At 40.5% G+C, this 26,513-nt stretch overlaps 1 protein-coding gene across 5 annotated transcripts in view; it reads left to right on the plus strand.

Annotated features, from left to right (window-relative positions):
- The window catches only part of DYM (dymeclin), a 323,209-nt gene that overhangs the window by 87,037 nt on the left and 209,659 nt on the right, over window positions 1-26,513 (plus strand). For all 5 annotated transcript variants that reach the window (XM_058676968.1, XM_058676967.1, XM_058676971.1 and 2 more), the window contains 3 exons: window positions 16,470-16,652; window positions 20,752-20,930; window positions 25,126-25,251. In XM_058676968.1, the coding sequence (XP_058532951.1) occupies window positions 16,470-16,652; window positions 20,752-20,930; window positions 25,126-25,251 (488 nt within the window). The remainder of the gene's footprint in view (window positions 1-16,469; window positions 16,653-20,751; window positions 20,931-25,125; window positions 25,252-26,513) is intronic.

A 26,513-nucleotide genomic window follows, 5' to 3' on the forward strand; every position in this document is an offset into this window, starting at 1 on the left:
CTTCCTTGTTTCTTCTGATAGTACATGCCATTGCTCTTGCCACTTTTAAGACCTGAGACACTATACCCCCACCCACCATCCCCCCACACCAATGCTTTCTTGATATTTTTCAGTGATACTGAAATAAGAGTTGGATGTGTTTATTTGAGTGTCACTGTCATCCAGGAAGCAAAGGTTACTGAAATTCTCTTACCTTTGCACTATGATGATCTTACATGGAACCAATTCCCAATTTACAGGAAAGTAACAGATGCAGACCTCTATGTAAAAAATAACTGTTGCTGTGGCAGCAACTAATCTGAACTACGTACTTGGTTATGTCTTCAATCATTGGTTTATATTCATTCCTCTGCAAATGAACCTCAAATGCTAACCTAAAAAGCCAACCTCAAATGTTTCCTAGAAGGAAGCTTTTTATTTGTAGGTGCAAATTGATTCTTTTTGGTTATCAGTGCCATGAAAGTTAAAACATTTATTCTTTGTGTTTTTCAGAAATTATGGAAATAGTGTCTCAATATAGTTTGTTTCTGAAAATATCAAGCAATTCTGACTTCAATTTTGATTTTTATTTGGAAAAATCAAGAATTTCATGTTAATATTTTTATGCAAGATAGGTTTGTGTGCAGAGATACAATATTAAAAAGAATACTCACTGTTTTCCTACTGAAAGTTCTAGCAAAGTTGTGCTAGATGCTATGGTGAAGATGGGTAGGTATGCTGTATAAGAGGATGCAATCTCATGGGGGAGACAGCGATAGAGCTGAGGCTGTACTGTGGGATGGCCATGGGCAAGGAGAGGCTGCAGGAAGTTACAAGGATCCTGGGCATAATAAGGCGTTGGCAGGTTACGTGCGACTTGGGTGGATTTCTTCAGTGGAGGCAGGAAGAAGTGGTAGTGCTGTAGGTTAAAAGCCACTGACTTGTGTGTCTCTTCAGTCGTTAGTTTGCTGAAGTATCAGGTCTTTCTGGGGTACCTATTGTCAGTAGATAAAATTCAGGGTGTTTTCAGATGAAAATCTATGCATCATGGAATGTTAGCTTTTTTCAAGGAGGAGGTCTTTTGTGATTGTAGACGATGACCTCATGCTTAATTTCATTTTCTATGATTTCACTTACCATGGTCAACTGTGGTTTGAAAAGAACAAGTGGAAAATTCCAGAAATAGGCAATTCATGCTTTAAATACCTTTCATTGCAAGTACAACATGGCTGCAAAAAGATGATGGGAAAAATTTACTTAATGTTTAAAAATAAAAAGTGAACATCCCCCTGACGGTTCATTTCTCAAATGCCCATACTGGTCACCAGGTGGGGCTGAAGCTGAGAGCCAAGGACTTAATCCAGGTCTCCCACCAGGGATGGGTGGATGTCACTTGATTAGTCACCATGACCTCCTGATGTTTGAATTGCAGTAACTAGAAACTGAAGCATTTAACCCAGACACTCCCATAGGGACATGGGGATCTTAACTTAGTGGTTAAGTTGCAAATACCTTCTGCTTTTCATCTATTTTTACAATTTTTATTTGTTTATTTTGACAGGGTGATCAGGGGATAAAAAGAAATCTCCCATTCATTGGTTTATTTCACAAATACCTTCAGTGGTTAGGGTTGGACTGGGGCTGAAGCAGGGAGACAGAAATTCAGTCCAAGTCTCCCATGTGGGTGACAGAAACCCATTTACTTGAACTATCTCTGTCTCCTGGGGTCTTCATTAGCAGGGAGCTGGAGTCAGGAGCCAGAGCTGGGAATTCAGTCAGGTGCTCTGATGTAAACCAGACCACTATGCCAAGCACCTGTCCTTGTACTGTCTTTTAGTTGCAGCTTCCATGAAGCTCCCGTGTATATTGTCTTAATTGCCCTCTTACATTATTAGTTATTATAGTTAATAATAATGTGCCTAATTAATACATTTTACTTTAAGATAGGTCTGCCTGTATATATGTAAAAAGTTAATGTAAGGTTCAGTGTGATTCACTGTTTCAGAGATTCTTGGGGATCTTGAAACATCTCTCCCACAGATGTGGGGAGACGGTTGCACCCTGTCAGATGCTTAGAGACTTGCTTATTTTCCAGTAAGACAGAATTTCCTAGACTTCTTTGCCACCTCTTTGCAACTGCTACTGGTTCTGTGTTGTTTGAGTAGAACTCGAATTGTCATTTATTTTACTTTAGAACAATTTCACTTTAAAAAATTTTTATCATGTTACTGTATCTTTATGCAAAATGAGAAAGTCCTTGAAAATTTGGAGATTGATACGTTAGTTGTATATATTTCTTTTAAAATAGTTATTTATTTTTATTAGAAAAGCAGATCAAATTTATGGAGAGAAGTAGAAATGGAGAGAAAGATCTTCCATCCACTGTTTTCACTCCTCATACCGGAGCTGAGCTGATACAAAGCCAGGAGCCAGGAACTGCCTCTGGGTCTCACATGTGGGTGCAGGATCCCAAGGCTTTTGGCCAACCTCCACTGCTCTCCCAGACCACAAACGGGGAGTGGAATTGGAACACAGAGCAGCCCAGACATACCCATATGGGATGCTGGTGCATCCAAGGTGAGAGTTGAGCCATTGAACATTGTGCTGGGTGCTATACATATCCCTAATATACTTAACTATTAAAATTTTTTAAAGGTTTTTCTATGCCACATTTAGCATCCTTCACTCATCACTGACCCATTTTGGGAAATATTACATTAGGGAATGATGTTGGAATATATGGCATCAGATCTCTGGGAACCAGATTTAGGTCTGTGCAAAGGAAGAGTGGAAGTGGCATTCTGGTGCAGTGCGTGAAGTTGTTACTTGACATGCTCACATCTCATATCAGAGTACCTGGGATCAGGCCCTTTGTCTGCTTCTGACCCCACTCTTTGTTGATTTGCATGTTGAGGAGCAGCAGACGATGGCCCAAGTGCTTGGGTCCCTGCCTCCCAATTGGAAGACCTGGTTACAGACTGGGACTCCTGGCTTTGATATGGCCCAACCAATTTGTTGTGGGCATTTGTACCAGTCAATGAAACTGGTTTTTAATGGAACTGCTTTTCAACAATTAAAAATGAACAAATTCATACACACACACACACACACCAAAAAAATCGTAAAGGAAGGACTCTTTGTTCCCTGAACTCTGTGTCGTTTCCTATGTCATCAATCATAGCTAATTTGTGTATTGTTTTTGTATGTTTGTGAGATAGGATTTATCTCTGAGGACATAGGTTTCTTTTCTACTTTGGTTCCTTTCATGTTTTGCGTTTTAATATAGTGCTTGGCTCATCTGAAGTTCTCATACACGTTTATTTCAGGAATGTGTAAATGTAGAATTTTCCCAAGATAAATGAGCCCTATTTTTGAAAACAGGTATCAGTCCCCTGAATTATTAAATTATTTCAGTGGATGTTTTCAGCTTTTCTTTAGCAGTTGTTCCATTTTCTGTTCTTAAAGGCATTAAACTTAAGAAAAAGTTCCATATGGTTTGTGTTATGCCAGATTATAAGTCAGAGAGTCTGACAGATCTCAGGCTACAGAGGTGGACAACATGCTTTACTGTGCTATGCGTTTTTAAAAACATTTTCCTTTGTTCCCTGTGATGTGTTTTTTTTCTCCTTTTTGAGATGGTCAAAGCATTCCTTTTGGGAGACAGGATGGGGGTAGTAATGTCGTGTTGTTTTGTGTTAGGGAAATTGAATTTGACTCAGAACTGTTTTAGGAACTAGCAGTCACCAGATATTTCATGAGAGCTTTAAATGTAAACACATGTGAGAAAGTGAAACTATTAGTGACCTTTTTTTCCCCTTTGCTGGTATTATGGCATGGTTGGCCACAGTTCAAGATTGTGTATGTTACTGTTTTACGTTCATTTTAAACTGGCAGAAGTCGTTGCTGGAGCTGGTGTTCTCTCAGCGTGTAAGCTAGCTGCTTGCACGTTGAAAAGGCAGTCCCTAACGACTGTGCTCTTTCATAAGGGAGAATTTTGTTTTTTGACTAAAGCAACATTTTGTTTTTCTTTGAAAATATTATTCTGATGATACCCTATTGATTTTTTCAAATTAAATCCTGTTATTTCTTTTGCTATATATATATATTTTAGAAATTAGGGCTTTCTAATATGATTTTTGAAAGTTTCCTCTCATTCCAGTGTACAAGCCTCACCACTTTGAGCATTACAGTGTGCAGCTCTCACATTATTGTGAATAATGCTTGTTTCCAGTGGTAGCAGCAGCAATAGCAGCAACAGCATTTTATCAAAAGTGATGGAAGCTAATTTTTTTTTCCTTAGCGGTAAACATCTTAAGTATACAATGCAGAAACATGTACCAGGAACTAGTGTATGGCTTAATTACAATGAAGTGAGTAGCTAAGAGTCTGGCCCTGTAACCATAGCACCCAGCACAGTCCTGTTGCTTGCACTCATCCTCCCTCTCCCTCCAGCTGTGAAGGAAGCCGCTATCCCATTTCTGTCACTGTAGATGAGTGTCTGGTCTTGAGCTTTGGGCTAACAGAATCATGTGCCTTGCCTTCTTGTGTTCATTGAGAAATGCACCTTGGTTTATTTGTGAAGTAAGTTTGCTCAATTTTGTTAATGTATCATTTTATTTCAAGGGTACCTCACACTCAAGTTATCCTTGACAATGTAATGTGCGCTTCACTGATTTCTAACTCATAGTATTAGTGCTTCTCTGTGCATTTTCATACCTACTTTTATATTTGGGTAGGCCTTTTGTTGGGTGCAATAATAATTAGCAGTGGCTGGGCTCGGCAGCGTGGCCTAGTGGCTAGGGTCCTTGCCTTGATCCCATGTGGCCGCTGGTTCTAGTCCCGGCAGCTCCACTTCCTCTCTATCTCTCCTCCTCTCAGTATGTCTGACTTTGTAATAAAAATAAAATAAATTTAAAAATTAGCAGTGGAGTTTTTGAGTCCTAAGTTTTGCATTATTGGCTTTAATAGCTAGAGTTAAATGATTTTCCAAAAATTTTGCACCAGCTTTATGTGATCAGAGTTTATGTGGAAGTTTCAATTGTTTCACATTCATGTCAGCACTGTTTTTAGATAAGGGTAGAGTTGGGTTTGTTTTCTCCATATTTCTTTTCATCCACTTGAAACGCATGTATTTGCACGTGTTCTCTCTCTCTCGCTCTCGCTCGCTCTCTCTCTCTCTCACACACACACACACACACACACAGAGGGAAGGAAGAGAAAGAGGAAGATCTTCCATCTTCTTGTTAATTCTGCAAATCATGGCAATAAAGTGGGCCAGACCAGATCAAAGCTGGGAACCAGAACTCAGTTCGGGTCTCATATGGTGATGGCAGAGACCCAAATACTTAAGCTACCAATCATTGCCTGCCTAGATGTGCAGTAGCTGGACACTGGAATGGGAGCCGAGTTAGAACTCAAACCCAGCACTGTGATGTGGAATGTGGGATATGGTTGCATATGCCATGTCTTAACCTCTGCACCAGATGTTTACCTTGGGAATCCTGTTTACTGAGATATAATTTGCATCTGGTAAATTTTACCCTTTTTAGTATAAGGTTCTTTGAATCTTACCAGAATTTCTGTAGTTTCTATTTCAGACTTTTCTTCTCAGCTTTTGTCTTTTGGTGTGTAATACTCAGGAGATTGAGTACCCCACATGAAAGGTCTTCTGGACATGACATCTTGCACATGCGTGCCCAGCAACAGAGAAGGACCCATACTGGCTGTCCTGCTGTGCTGCTCTCCTGGCACCAACAGCATCTGAGACATACTTCCATTTCATTTTTACTCTTCGGTTTTCAACATGTTAGCCATTCTGTCCTAGCAACTTTATTTGATCAAACTTGGTTTCTCCCCATTGTTTTGTTTAGAATGTTTTTATTGAGGTTTGGGGACAATAGCCTAAACTGTTGCTTTATGAGTATTGCTTGAAAAACATCACACCAAATTGTACACATTCTAGATAGTTGACATTCTCCTGGGCAAGTGTAAAGCTTGTTAGTAGTTTGGATGTGTCTGGATTACCTACTGTGATCACAGTTTTCTGTTATGTTGTGATGAATATGTCATACTTAATGCAATCCTGCTTCCTCTTATTCAGTATTTTAATTGTATGCATTTTCCCTGTGATTTAAGATAGTCAGCCTTTTAGTTTAATCTTTGTATTTATTCTTTAGGGTAGTTATAAAGTTGAATTTGGTGGACCAAACAATCTGTATTTTTAAATATCCATGGCTTTGTATATCCATAGCCATGAAAATGATCCCTGGTGATAGTGACCCAGAGTACCTCTTAGGGATACTCTCAGTAGCAGTAGTGTGAAGGGCAGGTTGACTTCTTCATTGAGAACTTAAAGCATACCATGTCTTCTCTATCAATAGCATGTTTATATTACTTATATAATTAGAAGTATCTTTCAGTAACTTTTGTAAAGATGCATATTAGGTTTGTGAGTTAAAACACACCAAGGGATATAAAACATAAAAAACATGTGACTCTTTGCAGGAGGGCACGTGGGAATCCCTGGGCATGCGTGGCAAACATGAGCTTAGGCATCCTCTGGCAGAGGTGGCACCATAGCAGAAGAGCCCCACACAGCACTGGGAGAGCAAAGAGCTGGAATAAATTTTCATGCTTCATGTAGTACACTAATTGAAAGTGTGCTTTGGATCTTGAAGGACTTTCCAGGCAGGAAAAAAAATTTAGAAAAGGAGAAGTGGAATGGCATCCAGCAAGTGGGAGTTCTGTCTGTCTGCTGTGTAAATGAATAGAATAGATAAATAAAAGATCTTTAAGTCCCTCAACCAGTGGTCAGTTCCATCTATTGATAGGCTTAGGAATGATTTCTGCAAGAGTTATGATATTTAGGTAACAATGATCCTTTCTCCCAATGAACTGAACAACAGTTTACCTATGTGCCTGTCTGTGTCATGCCATTTCCCCCTTTCAATTATAAATTCTATGGATATGGAATGAATGGTGGTCGTTTTGGTTCATGAGATCTGGTCTGGTTTCTTGAGCTTTGTCTGATCCATGCAAGCCCTTGATTAATTGTGAACAGAGTGTATATGGGTGCATAGACAAGGCATATTTGGGAACAGCAAGCTTCTGCAGTGCTGGGGTATAGGTTGTTGGGGATTCTTGAGAGAAATCAGGTTGAGAGGTTAAGTGGTCATTCCCGGTGATGTTGGAGTGGGTTTGTGTTTTGGCTGTGTCCATGTCTTCATACTGCTTGTAGTGAAGTGTTTTGGAATTACATGGTAAATTGTTGACCATTGGAGTAAACTGGGAAATGGACCCCTTAGACAAGAATAGATCAAGGTGCGTTCTCTTGAAATAAAAAAAAATTTTTTTTTCAGACATGGTGATGCGTAGAGCATTTACAAATTATTTGTGAAAGGTTTCTAAGCAGTAATTTCTGGAACTTTATGATATATGACTGAAATGGTTTGGATATTGATATGGTCCCAGTGCCCTGCATAAGACTGAAGGTTTCCATTTCCCTCACATGGAAGTCCAGGCTTGCCCAGGGTGGCAAGCAGGCTCTTGGCTGAGTTCATGCAGGACCCAAGTTCCTTCTGTGTTAGTTTACCATTCCCTCAAGCCACGGCCTTACGCATGAAGTCGAATGTGTCTGCTCAGCTGCACTCCTGGTCTTGTGCATTGGAAAGGGTGGAATGCAACCTAAAACTTGCACGTGCTGCTCCTGGTCATATCACATTGATTGATCTAGTCAAAAGTAAGAATGGCCAGGAAAGGTAGTCTCATACAGATAAATCTCAGTAGCTTTTTGTGTATCAAAAGGAAGAAAGGGAGTAAATGACTGGGATCAGAAAGCTGATAGGCACAGTATTTGTCTTGGAATGCATGTTCAGTCATTTTGTTAGTAAAACTCCCTTTCCTTACAATTTTCCTGCATTTATATAGGAAAGACATGAATGTTAGATGTGTTTGGATCATTGCAAGTAAAATTGATTTGTAGTTGTTAGAATACTTATTAACTGTTAGCTTCCTCAGAGGCAGGGTGTAATCCCCCCCCCATTTTTTTTTGACAGATTGACATTTTATGGCTGTTGATTGAAAGATGTCCAGCAGAATTTTCATGTATGCATGTAGTAGCTAACTGCCCTTCCCCTTAATTCTCTCATGTTATCTAGATATGGTATTACAGTTTGAAATATATGAATGACATGATACTGGGTTTTTATAATTGTGACTAGCAATGATTTAGCATCCTTTATTTTATGTAGTTTTGATTGAATAATTAGCATTTTATAGTATATATTTAAAAATATTTTTAGAAATTTATTTGCAAGGCAGAGTCATAGAGAGAAAGATGGGGAGAGAGGGAGGGAGGAAGAGAGAGTGTGAGAGAGAGGCCTTTTCCCTCTAGGATCTTCTTCCAGGTCTCCCACTTGGTGGCAGGGCCCATGTATTTGGCCTGTCCTCTGCAGCTTTCCCAGGCACATTAGCAGGGAGCTGGTTTGGAAGTGGAGTAGCTATGGGACTTGAACTGGGACCCATATGGGATGCTGGTGTTGCAGGCAGTAGGTTAATGCACCACAGCACAGTGCTGGCACTTACAATAAATGTGTTAAATGAAAGAAGTCGATGAGAGGGTAGCAAGTAACATGAACATTAATATGAAAAATAATAATTTATTCATCTCTTTCTGTCCTAACAGAGCTGTCTTGTTCATCATTTCTAACAGAACTTATCTCCTTGATAGTTATTATATTTATTGATGTTTCAATTAATAATATTTTGAATCTTCATCCCATTTTGGTGCTAAGGATAAATGTTCTTAAGTCAGCACTTTGAAAAACATTGAGTCAGTACCAGATTTGTGCTTTTAGTTAATTTGTGTCTTTAGTTAATATTAGTGTTAGCTAGATGAATTTTATTTTCAGAGTTTGTTTGGAGGACCTGAGGGATATAATTAAAAACCTTTGGGAATGTCAATTTGGTTTTTGAAACAGAAGGAAATATACTGTAACTTTCCCTTATTTTTCTGTTGGAGAGAAGATTTATTTTTGCCAGCAGGAAAATGCAGTTCCACTAAGATTCTTGGGTCATAGATCAGAGGCTTGGATCTGCAAAAAGAAATGAACTTTTGGAAGAATTCTGGTCCAATTTTATGGGCCAGTTTAAACGATAATGTAGGCAGTGGTGGGCAGCCTTGTTTCTCCCTATACAGAAAGGCAGGAATATTTCTTAAAAAGAAGGGAGAAAGGAGGAAAGTGAGAGGGAAGGAGGAGAGAGAGAGACAGACAGAGTGAGAGAGCGAGTGAGCAAGCAAACAAGCTTTCCCATAGCATGTGAGTTTACCTGGCATTCTAAGTAGCTCTCAGCCCTCTTAGAAAAACTTGAGGTGAAGGAGAATCAGAATTTGTCTGAAATTTGTCTAGTGGTAGTCAGCTGTCACTTCTTAGTGATGAAGATGAGCAGTTGAGAAGAGAATCCAGAAAACCAATTGACTTTGAGCTTGGAAAGCATTTTCTGATTATTTTTGTTGCAATTATGTTTCTTTGCTTGCAGTCTTGAAACAGTGATGGATATAGGGGTTGACAGTAACAGAGTATATATATTCTTGAGTGGAAGGAAGTAATTTAAAAAACGAGTTTTGCATGTTACAGTTAAACATCAAGTAACTCCCAAGGCTGATAAGTAATTTTTGACCATTGGCTGTGCTTGCTTATATAATTTTGATTTTCTTATTAAATGGGTTCATTTTTCCTCATGAACATTGTTTTAAATAAATGTAAACTTCTGATATTCAGTTATCAGATAATACTTGACAAGTTTTCCTCGTGAAAAAGGGGGTTGCTATCTTCCTCAGTCATTGTAAAAACCCTTTCAACATTAAAAAAAATAAAAAAAACCAAAAAAGCTTCCTTGGGGACTCTCAGGTTTGCTGGCGTGCACACTGTAGGACACGTGCTTTGGGTTCTCTCAATGCTGTCCCGGGGACTTCTGAAATTTGAGTGGGAGTAGGGACTCTGTTTCCCTTTAACAAGTTCTTCAGAATTAATAGTAAACCGTTCCTCATGAGTCACAGAAAAAGTCTGAGAATCTTGGGCTAGCAATTATGTAAGAAATGATGCATCGGTGGGCTATTTATGAAGTAGTTTATATTGCATGTTCAATTAAAAATGCAAAATGCTAGAAAGGAGCAAGTGTTCACATGAGTGGTTTTTGTGTAAAGAAGAGATTAAAGGTATCCGTCTGGAGCCAGCTTGCATTGCTGCTGAGGTAACCTCTCTGCCCTGTTGGAGTACCTGGTTTGTGATCTAGCAAGTACATGAAGCCCAGCTGGAGTGCCAGGCTCCTGGCTTCTGCCTGGCCCAACCCTGGCTATGGGAGGCATTTGGGGATCAAATTAGCTGATGGAAGATCTCTAACTATGTCTGTTTTTCTCTTTAAAATAAAAGGAAAGGAAGTGAATAAATACCAAATTTAAAAGTACATACACGTGTTTTTTCAGTATAGTTTATCAGTAGTTAATTTAGTTAATTTAACTATGTAATATGTTGAATTTCTTTATAGAAGTCTTCATTCTTCTAGTAAAGCTTTTAAAATTAGAAACAACATTTTTCTGTTATAATAAATTAAAAACTTGGAAATTTATGAAAATTAAAATATTAGATTGATTGCTTCCATCTTGAATATAGTGAGTATTACCATGTTCGTGGTGTTTTCCCTTCAAAATTATCAGGAGTTAATATGTGTGTGTGTTCTAAAGTCTGCAAGGATAATTCAGAAGTTCATGGGAAGTAGAATTAAAAGAAGTTACTTTTGCTGTGGAAAAATCCTCAAATTCATACCTGCATAAGGTTCTCTTATTTGTGTTTTTTTAGGTTAGTGACTGAGTTTCATCCCTGTCTTCCACTTTCCTCCCTCCTCCTACTCTCTCTCTCTCTCTCTCTCTCTGCTTAGGTAATGCTTCAGTGCATGTTGTAAATGACCCAAGCAGAAACCGAGACCCAGAAACTTAGCCTCTCACTGGCCCAGAGATGAGTCTTTACAAGTTGTGTAGATGAAGGGGACCCGGATATATATTTATGTACTGCTTTGTGATTTACCTTTTCCACTTACTAAATTACACTGGAAGTTTTCTCTTTTCCTTTGTAATAATACACCAGTGAATTGGTATTGTTCGGTTATATATTTAAATATTTTTCTTTGACCTTTATTTTGTAAGAAATTAATGTATTACAAATATATTGCAACGTAATTTTTGCTTGCAGTTCATATTTGCATTCTGTTGATGCTTAGAAAGCACTTCTGTCACTACATGCCTTTGTAACAATACTTTAAGCCTGTTTTTTTGCATGTTTTAATTGAATCTTTTCATATTCTTTTCATATTTTAATGTTTCTGAAATTGAGATTTGTTATAGAATTGATGATATGCCATAGTATCTTTTTTAATATAATTTTTTTAAAAATTGGAAAGTCAGATATACAGAGAGGAAGAGAGACAGAAGGGAAAATCTGTCCAATGATTCGCGCCCCAAGTAGCCGCAACAGCCAGAGCTGAGCCCATCTGAAGCCAGGAGCCTCCTCCGGGTCTCCCATGTAGGTGCAGGGTCCCAAGCCTTTGGATCATCCTCGACTGCTTTCCCAAACCACAAGCAAGGAGCTGGATGGGAAGCAGGGCTGCTGGGATTAAAACCAGTGCCCATGTGAGATTCTAGCGAGGACTTTAGCTGCTAGGATACCGCATTGGTCTACCTCTGCCTTTTAAAAATATTTATTTATTTGTTTGAAAGGAGGATGGTAAAAATCTTCCATCTCACAGTTCATTCCCCAAATGGGTGTGATGGCCAGGTTTGGGCCAAGAATCAGGAGCCAGTAGCTTCATTTGATTCTCCCACATGAGTGACAAAGTCCTAATTAGGTGAGCCATCTTCAGCTGCTTTCCCAGCACATTAGTTGGGGGAGCTGGATCAGAAACACATAGCTAGGGCTGGAAACAGCACTCAAATGGGATGCTAGGGCCCAGTGCGGTAACCTAGTGGCTAAAATCCTCACCTTGCAAATGCCGGGATCCATGTGGGTGCCAGTTAGTTTCCTGGCTGTCCCATATCCCAACAAACTCCCTGCTTGTGGCTTGAGAAAGCAGTTAAGGGTGGTCTAAAGCATTGGGACCCTACACCCATGTGGAAGACCCAGAGGAGGCTCCTGGCTCCTGGCTTTGGGTTGGTTCAGCTCCAGCCGCTTGGGTAGTGAATCAGCGAACGGAAGATCTTGTCTCTGTCTCTCCTCTCTGTATATCTGACTTTCCAATAAAAATAAATAAATCTTTTAAAAAACAAAACAAAACAAAACAAAAAACCAAAGCAAAACAAGAAAGGAAAAACAAAAGGGACACCAGAGTTGTGGCAGGTGGCTACCTAATGCGCTGTGTGCCTCAATGTTCACATAGATGGCCTGCCATACTGTTAATTGTTAGCATGTTATTTTTTTTAACATAGAAAGTTGTGATAGGTTTTACAGTTGAAGAGATACAGTCTTTAGGCTATTTGTCATATTTAGTGCAGATAGATCTAAGGGTGTTAAAAAAGTTAAAGTTATGGGAATAGTTTTTGCTTGTCTTGTTTTTGTACAGAATAAAGGAAACATTCAGAAATGTGCTGGACGGGTCATTTGCCTAAGAACTGAAAACAATGGTATGTCTTAGGTGGAGGTTAGGAGAGAAAGCCGTAGTGAGGTTCTGCTGTCTTAGAAGTTAGGGGATTGTAGGCCAGGAATGATGACAAAAGTCCCAGCTGGGAGCAGTGGCATGGCATGCACTTCAAAAGACAAGTCATGTCTAAGGTGAAGGAATAGCCCTTTTAAACTGGTGGTAGACATGGTGAGAAGAGTGTCATACATGCTAAGGATTCTGCAGCTCTCTTTGCAAACTTCCCTTGTGTGGGTCATCTTTACTGTAACTGGAAGTTCCATTTCACATTGAACTCCAAGACTAACCAAGAATTTTGTCCTGAACTCCAGAAGTGCTTACAACTAGCTGCTCATGGAAGATCTCAACGTAGTTTTTCCATCACACTCTCCGCCAATTATGTTTAAAGGGGATGAAGTTTTTACTGGCATAATAAGAACACTTAATTTAACCTGAACAGAAGGAAAGGAGTGCAAGTAAAACAGGCATAACATTAGATTAATGATGTTTAATAACAAAATGGTTTCTGAAAAATTCTGAAAGGTTATTGCTTGGCTAAGATGTAAGAAGATGCTGGGTACACAATCAACATTAAAAGCGATATGTTACCACCTTTCTTCCCATTTAAAATACCCCGTCAGTTAAAGTTAGTTAAGAAAAAAAAAAGAGAGAATGTATTGCAAAACATCTGAAGCATCCAATTAAAACAAAAATTCATCTTAAATTCCATGTAATTTCATTTCATTTTATGAGATAATTTCTGTGACCAGATTGAAGATAGTTAAAAAAGAGAGAGATTTCTTTGTTAGTATAAAAATCATCTTTCTTTATATTGTATTGCACAGCATGGATGTGATTCACTGTAATTTATGTTTTTATTGCTGCTGACCATTTATATTGTTTCCATTATTTTACTGTTATAAGCAATATCACATTAAACATTCCTATAAATGCATCTTTGTTATACAAAAACGGAGCTGCTGAGTTGATAAATATGTGCATTGTAAATTTCGGTGAGAACTACCAGCTAGCCCTCCTCAAACTATCCTATGCCACTGTGCTGTCTTAGTGCTGGTAATTTTTTATACCTTAATCACTCCTGGTTGCTGCAAATCTTTTAAACATTTTCTTTTCTCATGGATGATATTATTACTGTGAGTGTTTATTTTCATTTAATTTGAACTTTTATTACCATTTTTAATTTTCTTTTACTTACTAGCGTACTTTTTAAAAGTACTTTTACTATGTATTTGGTAAATATTTCCTCATCTGTTACTTGTAACTTATATATCTTATCAGTGGGAAGTACTCATTGTTTAAATATTCAGATTACTGTTTTCCATATTGCCTTGAATTTTGTTTCCTGCCTTAGAAAAAGGCTTCCTTAACTCAAGGTAGGCACACATATTTTTATAATTAAACACAGGGTAATGATTAAGTTGTGCTATGCCAAGGACATTTTAGAAATTTTATCCTTTCTTTATTGATTTGCAATACTACCCTTATCGTAAGTTGACTTCTCAAACATGCATAGTTTTGTTCCACATCCATTTCTCTTGTGTTGCCCTGTTTGTCCACACTCCTGTCAACCCCATTTAAAATGATGACGCTTTTGAAACACAATGTTCTGTGAGTAGGTGAGTCTTTCTCAGATATTTTTCTTTCCTTCTGTGTTTTTTTTTTCATTCAGCAACATTCCATTTATACCATATCACAGAATGGCACATAAATGCCTGATGGATTTTGTTGTTGTTGTTGTTGGTTGTACTGACTTAATTCACGAAGGGACAAGTTAGACATTTTGCCTTTGGATCCAGAACATGCAATGCCTCTGTGGTACTGCTAGTTTTAAGGTCGCAGCTGTGGTTGCCAGCCCAAGGGTGTGACATATGATTCCTGGCCATGTTTTTGGATTTATTGCTACTATGATTAAGATAAAGTATATTTTTGTTGTGTAAGAAGGCTTTTGAGTGTTTTTTTCTCTTAACAGCCATAGAATGTACCAAATCACTGTTGGTAGTGTCCGTTGTTTCTCTGATGTGCTAGAGCAGGTTCTATACAAGAGAAGAACCATACAAGTTACATTGATAATTTTAAATTTTCTGATAGTTGTAGTAAGTACAAATAGTGAGATTAATTATAAGGATATACTTTAATGCAGTACATACTGAATATTATCATTTGCTTTATTATTTATTTTATGCATATAATGCAATGCAATCTGATTTTCACTTCAAATACTCAAAAAGCACAAGTGATTATTGTATCAGACAGTTCTAAGGGAGCAAACTGCCTATGAAAAGTGGAAATTCATGTCCTGCCTTGTTCCTTACTGCTGCTGGTGTTGCTGATGTCACACCATGCTATCCTAGGTAGATTGACTTTAGAAACCTGCAAAATTCCATTCCATTTTTGGCCTGTTAAGAACTTTGGTTCCATAAATTAGGAGTTTTATCTTTGAGTTTTATACTTTGAGTTTTATCAAAGTATAATCCTACATTTATTGATATAATCACATTTTTCTCTATTGAAAAGGCACATTTACAGAGGAGAGAGTAGATCTTTCATCTGCTGGTTCTCTTTCCAAATGACTACAGTTGACAAAGCTGAGTCTCTTGGGGCGTCCCACATATGTTTAGGGTTCAAAGGACTTGGGCCATCCTCTGCTGCTTTTCCAGGCCATAAACAAGGAGCTGAATTGGAAGTGGAGTAGCTGGGACACTGACTAGTGCCCTTGTGGAATGCCAGTTCTGTAGGGTAGAGAATTAGCACGTTGAGCCATGGCACCAGACACAGATGATGCATTTCTTCCTAATTGTCATCTTCTTTCTTTTTTTTTTTTTTTTTTTGAAAGATTTATTTATTTGTTATGAAAAGGCAGATTTTCAGAAAGAAAGAAAGAGAAAAATCTGCTGTATGTTGGTCCACTCCCTAAGTGGCCACAGTAGCCGGAGCTGAGCTGATATAAAACCAGGAGCTTCTTTCGGGTCCTCCACATGGGTTCAAGGTCTCAAGGCTTTGGGCTGTCCTTGGCTGCTTTCCCAGGCCACAGGAAGGGAGCCTGATGGGAAACGGAGAAGCCAGGACATGCATATGTTTGATGAGGTGCTTATAAGGCGAGGATTTAGCTGCTGGCCATTGTGCTGGGCCTGTTGCATTTATTCTTATAAGAAATTGTTCTACTAGATTTCATTTGTTTCTATTTGATTTGGACTACCCACACATTTTTTTTTCAGTTAACTTTTTTTAAATGCAGTCTGTGTTCAGCTTCAAAGAGGAATGTTCTGGCCTTGTCACATGTATTATATAGATATTCTCGTTCTATACTTTGGAACACTTACATAATATATGAGGGTTTTCTGTTCTGAGAATTCAGTAGACTTATTTATAAAGCAGTCTGGGCCTGGTTTGTTTTTAATGTTAGCACCTTAACTCTGTTTTCCATTCTTCTCAGACTTTCTTCTTCTTTGTATTTTAATATTTTGTTTAGATTTTCAAATATATTTGTATGACAAGTCATGTGTGAAGGTTTCTTATAATTATGCATGTATTTCTATTTGTAAAGACAGATCCGGAAAGATACTGTATAAGAAGTTAAATGGTTATCTGTGGAAAGTAGATGTGGAATTACGGGGTTAGAGAATGATAAATTTTTTATATGTGGGTAATATGATAATTGCTGATAATAAGTTTATTTTTCCTTTTGTCATCACAGCAGAGCAGAGGTATGGCTTCTAAATGTTAGCACTCAAATGTGTCACATACCACCTAGAAGCGCCCTACCTCGCTGCTGGCAGCATGGCCTAACTGTGCACTTTCTCCCCCAGCTGGCCTTTGGACTGTCTTCACCCTGGGTGGTGTGGGCAGCAAAGCAGCCGCCTCTCCAGAGCTTTCCTCCCCGTTGGCCAACCAGAGTCTCCTCCTGCTGCTGGTGCTGGCCAACCTGACAGATGCTCCGGACGCACCCAACCCCTACAGACAGGCCATCCTGTCTTTTAAGAACACACAAGGTTCGTGGCACTTCTTTTTTGAATATTCTTCCTAATGAGACAAATACTGTTTATTCCAGATCACTTCGTAGTTTGGGAGATGAGAGTCAATTTGTGTATTTTCATATTGGTTATGAATCAGAAAAGCTGATTTTTCTTGCGTTTATTCTCAGGGAATCAAATTTCTATTTCTCTTAAAAATAATTAAACCACGCAAAATAAAAAAAATGATTAAACTAACTCATGCTTAATTTGGACAAGTCTGTCTTCCCTGTTTGGCATTAGAAAGGAACCTGGAGAATTCCAAATTGTAGGTTGTTTTAAATTTTCTTATTAAGTTGAGATTCCACCTAAGAGTTTTATGGAATGACAAGTTAGAACAGTTAGCTTTTGAGAAGGGCAGTGGCCTGGCAGGTCCAGGTGGTCTTCATAGGTCCACTGTAGCACAGAAGCAGCCACAGCAAATATGGAAATGAATGAGGAACGCTGTGTTCCATCAAGTCTTATTTGCAAAGCAAATGCTGGGCTGCCTGTGCAGTGTAGCTTCCTGCAAATGCACCTGGGAGGGCTGTTGATGATAGCCCAAGTACTTGGGTTCCTGCCCCTCAGGTGGAAGACTGATGGGGTTTGACCTTAACGCCTCTGACCTTGACCTGGCTCATACCTTGTGATTGTGGGTGCTTGGATAGTAAATCAGTGATGGAAGGTCTGTCTTCCTGTCATTCTCTCTCACTCTGCCTTTTGAATAAACAAACAGCTCTATCTTTAATATATAAAGGAAGATTGTTGTGGTAGGTGGATGACCAAGATGTTTCCCACACTAATGCAGTTAGGATGGGTGAGCAGTGCGGTTACTCTCTCTGCCTACAGTGGCTGCTCTCTGCCCTGCTGTTCTCCTGACCCGTTCTGATGCGCACCACTCACAGACAGCAGATGGGTGTGCCACCTGGTTGTACCTGTAATGGATCTGGTATTGTCACTTGGGAGTTGACTTGCCGTGATAGGGAAGTTTTGGGACCAGATGATTTATAATGAACAGAGATTTAGACTAAGCTACTGGCAAATTCAGCTTGTCTGCTTCTAAGGTGGCACCTTGAATGCTGCAGGCTTACTTTCTGGGCGAAAGGCTTGGGGGAGCAAAGAGGGGTGAGGGCTGTGTATGAAGCTTCTTTTAAAGGGCGTTAATGAAGAGGAGCCCTCATGCCTTAGTTGCCTCTTAAAACAATTGTGTTGTACACTAAACTTCCTGAATTTTGGAAGGGACGCAAGCATTCAAAGTATAACACACATCAATAGGATTCAGTAACACTCTGGTGGATAAAACATAGTATTTTTCACCTTTCAGTTATCATACTCTGTTTCCAGAGATAGTGTAGCTTAGCCAGTCAAGAAATCAGATACTGAAGCTAAGCAGATCATGGTTTGTAAGACCTCTGTCGTACCACGATGTGAGTCCGTCGACAGTTTGTTTAATCTCATTAAACCTCCTTGGATTTTGTTTGACATAGAAATAATGCTGCCTTATAGTATTGATTCAAATACCAAGTAAAATAAGGCTTTTAAAGTTATTAGTTCAGAGTTTTCAATATAGCAAGTATTTGTTATATGATTTCTACCATATACAACCTGTGCTGCTGAAGCCAAATGTTAATATTTAAGGACGAACTTCCTTGGGATACCTTTTGGGGGACCACATAGAAAAGTGGTTCAAAATGTTGGCTTACAGGTTGGACTAGCCTGTGTTCTTATGTTGTTATCTGTAAGATGGGCATTATAGTCATTGTACAGGAATCAAATGAGTGCTTACATAGCACAGACTCAGGAAATTATTGCTGTTCGTGCAGGGTGCAGTTTAATGTGATATTGGTAGATAGAGGCCAATCTTGGTTTGACTCAGGATCAGTCTGGGAAATTAAGGCTTGATTTCATCCTATACAAAACTTGTCTGAATAATGCTGTGGAAGTTGTATAGATGAGCTTTCTTTCTCAAACAAGTGAATAATAAATGCAGCATAATGCACACAGAGTGGCCAGTGAGATGGCTGAGACATCGCTGGTGAGCTGGTAACACGTGGATGCCCCCACACACCACACATTTGTAGCCAGGTACAGTAGGTGTTGATGAAAGTTATTTTGCTTTCATTGTGAAGTAAAGCTTGCAGTGTCCAGAATGTTCTCCAGCCTTTGCAGATTCTGTAGTAGTGCCTGTTCATAGTACATGGGCACACTACTTTTGCCATCCCTTGTGAAAATAAAGTCATGTAGAAGGATTATTATTATTTTAAGATTTATTTACTTACTTGAAAGTCAGAGTTATGGAGGTGAGGGAAAGGGAAAAGAAAAAGAGCTTCCATCTGCTGATCTCCTCCTCAGGTGGCTAAAATGTGCATGACTGGGTCCGGCCAAAGCCAGGAGCCAGGAGCCTTATCCCATCTCCCATGTGGGGACCAGGGACCATTTTCCATTGCTTTTCCCAGACAAATCTTGATTTTTTCAAAAGCAGTTAATTTATTTGAAAGGCAGAGTTAAAGAGGAGCAGGGAAAGGTAGTGAGAGAGAGATATTTTATCTCTTAGTGAAGCAGATCTTGATTCACTTCCCAGCTGGCTGCAATGGTTGGGAATAGGCTGAGCTGATCCCAGGAGCCAGAAGCTTCTAATGTCTCCCACATGGGTGCAAAGGCCCATGTACTTGGGCCGTCTTCTGTTGCTTTTCCTAGGCAATTATCAGGGAGGTAGAGAAAGCGGAGTAGTCAGGACTCTTAACTGGTGACCATGCGGTATGCCAGCATTGCAGGAAGCTGCTTAACCCCAACACCACAAACTCTAAAATCCCACTTCCTGTGCTGTCATGTTCTAGTGTTTTACTTGAAGAGATGATGATTTTTTTCTGGGTCACTGAACCCATCTTTATCTGCTGTTTACTTCCTAACGTTGCTGACTTCAGTTTCTAGCTAAATGCAGTTAGCTATAGGTAGGGGACTGTGTCAGGTCAGGGCCGTGGCAGTTCATGGCTGTGGAGTCTTCCCCAGCATGGGCTTGGTGTGCTTCCACTGGTTCTCATGACAGCCTGGGTGCAAACATGGTGCCTTGGCAGTTGTAGTGGATTAGCTTTAATTTTCCTTTCCACAAAAAAAGCTACAGAGGTTGTCTTAGGTTGGTGTATCTGTCTGCCTGTTACAAAAGCTAATGCGGGATTTGTACTGATTTCAATATTTTTTTTAATACTAACTGAATAGTTTGTTGCTCTAGCCACTGTGTTCAAATAAATAGAAATAAGTAAATTCATAAGAAGGTTGATTTGAACATTGGTGAGCACTTCAGCCATGATTTGGGAGAAAATCAGCCTAGCTTCAAGGCAATGTTTCTTTTTCTAACCTTGACTTGTAGAAGGTTCTTTTGTTGTATGTGAACACTGTTCATTCAAGAAAAACTAGAGACAGATTTCCATTTAGGACTCATGGTCTCATGGTGGTTCCTTTCCCTCTGGAAACAAAGCGTTGATATCCTGTTATGTTGTGTGTACTGAGGGACCTTTGGCTAAATGTCATTGTTCTTTTCATTCAAGTTCATAGTCTCACAACAGACTAATTTCAGGCATCATAATAGGAAAATAGCAAGAGCTGGGACTGAAACCCAGGCATCTCAGTATGCACTGTGGGATCCCAACCAGCATCTTTTTAAAAAATATATTTATTTATTTTTATTAGAAAGGCAGATATACAGAGAGGAGGAGAGACAGAGAGGAAGATCTTGCATCCAATGATTCATTCCCCAACCGGCCACAATGGCTGGAGCTGAGCCAGTCCAAAGCCAGGAGCCCCTTACGGGTCTCCCATGTGGGTGCAGGTTCCCAAAGCCTTGGGCTGACCTTGACTGTTTTCCCAGGCCACAAGCAGGGAGCTGGATTGGAAGCAGGGCCACTGGGATTAGAACCAGCGCCCATATGGGATCCCGGCATGTTCAAGGCAAGGACTTCAACCACTACACTATCGCGTCGGGTCCCCAACCAGCATCCTAACTGTAAGCCCTAGGTGGCATTGCTCCTTTACTCTGTGTAAGCCAGAGCTGTGAAGAACTGACATGCCATTGTTTCAATTTTGTGTTTGTGATTCATTTCAGATAACAGTCCCTTCCCCTCATCAATCCCACATGCTTTCCAGATCAATTTTAACAGCTTGTACACAGCTCTCTGTGAACAGCAGACGTCAGACCAAGCCACTCTCCTCTTGTATACCTTGCTCCACCAGAACAGTAATATTAGAACATATATGTTGGCACGCACAGACATGGAAAATCTTGTGAGTATTGTACACATCATCCCATGTGTGTCGTATTTTGTGTTTTGAAGAATAGCTTATTTTTCCAAGATGGTAAGTATGTTTGTCATAAAGGTGACAATCAAAAGACTGTTAGGAGATGTCCCCAGACACAGGCATAGGGAGCAGCTCACATGGAAGCAGTGACCTGCCAAGCCTTGGTCTGCAGTCAGCCCAGCTGAGTCCTCTAAGAGGCCTCCTTTGCAGTCCTCAAGGAGACCGTATTCACCCCCGACCCCCAAGTTCATGTGGCTGCTCCCAGTGGCAGCATATCCTAATGGGAGTTGTAGAAAGGAAACAGCTTCCCAAGTGTCCCATCCCTCTGACAAGCATAGACATCAGGGCTGTCCTGCCTCCATTCTTAGCATGCTGTATTTGTCTTAGCAGAGCTTTGCCAGGCGTCACTTCACTGTACACTGCCCTGCACTGTGTGTGTGAACTTGACTCCACAGCTTCTGCATATAGAAAGAAAATGCTATAAGTAATGATCGATTTCCATTATAACCAGTGTATAAAGGAGATGAATCAACTATCCTCCCAAGGTGTTCATTTTCCTGCTGTATACACAGCTATTTTCTGTTTCATTCTTGAAGCGATGGACATACCTGAAATAGCCAGCAGGTGGCTGACGCTGACTGTTCCCCTTTGTGGCAGGGTGAGAGCAGGATTCTCCAGATACCTGGCAGCCATTTCCGCCCCCATGAAATCATGTGTCAATATCGAATAAATGTGAAATTTGTTCTGTAATTCATTGAGCACATTTTGTATCAAAGTGACACTGAACACTGAATGTGCAGTAACAGAACCTGTCTCCATACCAGCTGTTTGTGGAAGGCATTGGCTTTAACAGTAAAGTGGCGTGTATGTGTGTATGTGTGTGTGGACTGCCCATATGGACAAAGCCTTGTAAAGAGAGGGCTTGTTCCTGGTGGATGGGGAAAAGCAGAAAGGCAGTTTGAATGTCATGGGCAGCTCTGACCATGACCAGAAAGACTGTGACATCCCTGTTTTAGAAAGGTCTGTTTTTGCCTTTTTTTTTTTTTTTTTTTTTGGTAATAAATATTTGTTGAGGTTATAATTAGAAAATATGTTATTGGTAGGAAATGCCACAATCTTGCTAGGATTTTGTTAATAATTTTCTGCTCTGTAACTTCTGAGGCAAGGTTTGGTACTTTTTTTTTTTGTTGTTAAGATTTATTTGAAAGGAAGAATTGGAGAGAAAGAGAGGGAAGGAAATTTTGCATCTGCTGTTTCACTCCTCACATGGTTGCAACAGCCGGGGTGGGAGCAGGAGCTAGGAGCTTCTTCTCGGTCTCCCACATGGGCACAGGACCATTCTTTGCTATTTTCCCAGGCACATTAGCAGGGAGCTGGATTGGAGGTGCAGCCACTGGGACTCTAGCCTCTCTGGTAGTCGCTTCACTCACCATGCCACAACACCAGACCTGCTGTAGTGTTTCGAAGAGTGCCTGAACTAGTAGGCCAGAAGCAGACCTGTCTCCCTTCCTTGTCAGATTCTGACCAACCTGGGTCTTTTCTGTTGTTCTGACTCATTGCTGTTTGACTTGTTTTTAGCTCAAGACTATTCATTAATCTGTTATAACTTCTGGTGGTGTGCCTTTAATGGGTGGCTATTAGCATATAATAATAGTCTCATAATCGTTGAGTCTTTCCTCCAGCAGCCCAGCCCACTTCCTGGGCCATACCCCACGGGAAGGGGCCCTCTTCCTGACAAGCCATCCCAGCCAGAGCAGAGGAGGGCATCCTGTAAGGGAATGGGTGCCGAGGACTGAGGAATCGCCACATCTGCGTGGTGTGTCCTGCAGCCTCCGGAGTCAGGGCGCCAGGAGTTTGTCGCCACTCGGATTTGCTCGAGTGACTCAGTCAAACACAGACTTGGCTGTTTCCCTTAGGCTGCCCCAGTCTCCTGCCCTCGGATCAGGCCTTGAGCCTACGCAAATACTACAGACACATAACGCATGTCTTCTTGATATCCTTCCTGATTTAAATCTTCACTGAAGATAACGCTTAGAAAATGTGATTAATATTTACAGTGACATGAACCCTGTGATTTTTCATGATTATCAAAAGCAGTTCTGTTGGGTTCTTTCAAAAAGATGTATTCTTTTATTTGAAAGGTTTGGTGACAGAGGGATGAGAGAGAGAGATCTTCCATCTGCTGGTTCATTTCCTAAATGTCCGTAGCAACTGGGACTGAGCCAAGCTGAAGCCAGGAGCCAGAAACTCCAAATGCTTGACAGGAACACAAATATTGGGTAATCTTTTGATACTTCCCCAGGCACATTAGCTGCCTGTTAGGAACCCCCCTGGGCATGGCCCATCATCGTCTTTTTGAGCCCTGTGCTGCCCTTGACATTGCCCACCTCTCTGTTTAAACTGTCAAGCCTTAGGTCTTAATGCTGACTGCTGTAACAGAAGTACTATAGACTAGATGCTGGAACCACAGAAATTTTTTCCTCACTGTTCTTGAGGATTGGAACTCCAAAATAGTAGTGCTGGCCAGTCTTGCATCTGTGAGGGTGTACCTTGGGGTGAGCAGGTTGCTCTGCTTGCTGCACCCTCCCAATGCCAAAAGGGAGGAAGCCAGCGCTCGTTTATCTCTGGTTACATGGACTTGAATGTCATAAATACTTTTGGAAACCACTGATGTGGAGCCTGGTGTGGTAGCCTAGTGTCTAAAGTCCTCCCCGTGCACATGTCAGGATCCTATATAGGCACTGGTTCATATCCCAGCTGCTCTATTTCATTCCAGCTCCCTGCTCTTGGCCTGGGAAAGTAGTCGAGGACATCTCAAAGCCTTGGGTCCCTGCAGGAAGAAACTTCTGGCTCCTGGTTTTGGATCAGCTCGTCTCTGACCATTGCAGCCACTTGGGGAGTGAACCAACGCATGGAAGATCTTTCTCTCTGTCTCTCCTTCTCTCTGTAAATCTGCCTTTCCAAGGAAAATAAATAAATCTTTTTTTTTTTTTTTTAAAGAAACCACTGACCTAAATTAGTGAAGAATGGAAAGTGTGCAAATTGAAGTTGTTGAAGTAATGATTTGAAATAAAATAAGTTGGTCTTTATGGATTCACTGGAGAAGGTATTTCAGCATCCGTGTTCAGAATGCACAGCTTCAGGGGCGAGGATTTGGTGCAGTGGTTAAGATGCTCAGATCTTGTATTGGAGTTTGGGGGTTCAGGTACTGCCTCCAGCTTCGTGCTATTGCATGTCCTGAGTACTTGAGTCCCTGCCACCCACTATTGGAGACCCAGCTTGAATTCCAGGCTCCAGGCTTTGTTTAGACCCAGCCCATACTGTTGAGGCTTTTTGAGGAGGGAACCAACAGGTGAAAGATCTCTGTCTCTTTGGCTTTCTAAATAGATAGATAAAGCCACATACCTTGAAGTATAATTGTCTTACTTATTAAATGCTTATTCGAGATTTATTTCTAATTTATTAGCATTGAAGTACAAGTGATACTCATAACATGTTTTTTTTTTTAAAGATTTATTTATTTTATTACAAAGTCAGATATACAGAGAGGAGAGACAGAGAGGAAGATCTTCCGTCTGATGATTCACTCCCCAAGTGAGCACAACAGCTGGTGCTGTGCCAATACGAAGCTGGGAACCTGGAACCTCTTCCGGGTCTCCCACGCGGGTGCAGGGTCCCAAAGCTTTGGGCCGTCCTCGACTGCCTTCCCAGGCCACAAGCAGGGAGCTGGATGGGAAGTGGAGCTGCCGGGATTAGAACTGACGCCCATATGGGATCCCAGGGAGTTCAAGGCGAGGACTTTAGCTACTAGGCCATGCCGCTGGGCCCAACATGTTTTAAATGTTCTTTAATTTTGGATCTACTCTGCCCTTTCCCTGCTTTATTAATTGAGGGAAGTGATGTTACCTGTTAAACATTTCCTACCTAAGCCTACCGTGGTCTTTGTGTTGAGTGATCCTTCAGAGCCGACATGGTTAGCAGTTTTCCCTTCTGGGGTCTTTTAACTACACATCTGGAAGTACATTCAATCAGAATAGAGTATGTGTGTGTGTGTGTTTTCTATAAAGAAAATTGTAACTACAACATTAAAACAGAAGGTACGAAATAAAAGTCCAAAAGTTTGAAACGTTTGGGTTTACACTAAACTATTGAAATCTGAATTGCATTTTTTACTCCTTAGGTTTTGCCAATTCTCGAGATTTTGTATCATGTTGAAGAGAGAAATTCACATCATGTGTACATGGCCCTTATCATACTGCTGATCCTCACAGAGGATGATGGCTTCAATCGCTCCATCCATGAAGTGGTAAGTTACCATGGCCCAAGGAGGGCAGCCATGTGGAGCTGCCTGTGCATTCAGTTATAAAGTGGTGTTTCTTAAAATTTGCTGCTAGCCAGTTAAAAACTCTCTTGAAATGGTATCTTAGTAATAGATGCATATGCTCTTGTGACTGGCAGACTCATTTTTCTCTCCATTTCATTTCCATTTTGTTGTTGTTGTGGCGGAAATTGTCAAGAAAATGTTTGTTCCTTGCATACAGAACAAGAAAAGCAAGAGGGAACATAGGGGAGAAGACTGAGAGACTCTTGGATGTTTTGGAAAAAAGGATGTAGCCTGATTTAAGTCCTAAGTTGGTCCTGTTGGAGAGTTTCAGTACCAAACTGGTTTTATTTTCCACTTTGACATTTTCTTCCTGTCAAAGTAATACATATATCTAGTTCCTAAACTTGCCTAGGATTTGTGATTTAATGAAATACTTGTAAATGAGCATTCCTCTGATTCCTTTTTTTTCTATGACAGTTGCTTTCAGCACCATCTGTGCTTCTAGATAGCGTGTGTACATTGTTGTTTCCTGATGTTTTCTGATGTGGTTGTTCAGTTTTCCTAAGATGGCAGTGTGTCCCTTGTCGGTCTCCAGAGCACTTGCCCGCATGTACACTGTCCCCTTTTTCCCTCTCACCAGCTTTTTCATGTTAGGATCATCTTAACTATTATTATTTTCATTTTCTTAAAATGTGTTTAGTTGAAAGGCATCATTACAGAGAAATAGAGCTCCCATCTCCTGACTCACTCCTTAAATGGCTGCAATGGCCAGAGTTGGACCAGACTAAAGCCAGGAGCCTGGGGCTCCAACCAGGTCTCCCTGCGAGTAGCAGGGCCCAAGTTCTTAGGCCTTCCTGCACGGTCTTCCCAGGCACATTAGCAGAAAGCTGAGCCAGAAGTGGAGCAACTAAGACTTGATCTGGTGCTTGAGGGCGTCATAGGTGCCATCTAATTCCCTCTTTTTCTTAGTTCAGCCACATGGTGCAGGAAAATTATATTTTTTGCATTTATGTAGCTCATGAATTATGTTGTTTTTTAAAAATGTACATACCACACACTAAACCCCAAATACATCAAGAGAACTGACAGTCTCCTCAAAATATATTCTGACTTGGTTGGCTTTCTTCCTGGGATCCTGTCATGGCCACAGTGTAGGCTTTCCTTGTGCTGCTGGGCCCTGACTAATGCTCGTCTGTGGGGGACGTGCCAAGCAGGCTGTTGGCTGCCGAGTGTGGCTGGGGCTC

This window comes from Ochotona princeps, chromosome 18, assembly GCF_030435755.1.
Source record: "Ochotona princeps isolate mOchPri1 chromosome 18, mOchPri1.hap1, whole genome shotgun sequence".
In the NCBI taxonomy this organism is placed as follows: domain Eukaryota; kingdom Metazoa; phylum Chordata; class Mammalia; order Lagomorpha; family Ochotonidae; genus Ochotona; species Ochotona princeps.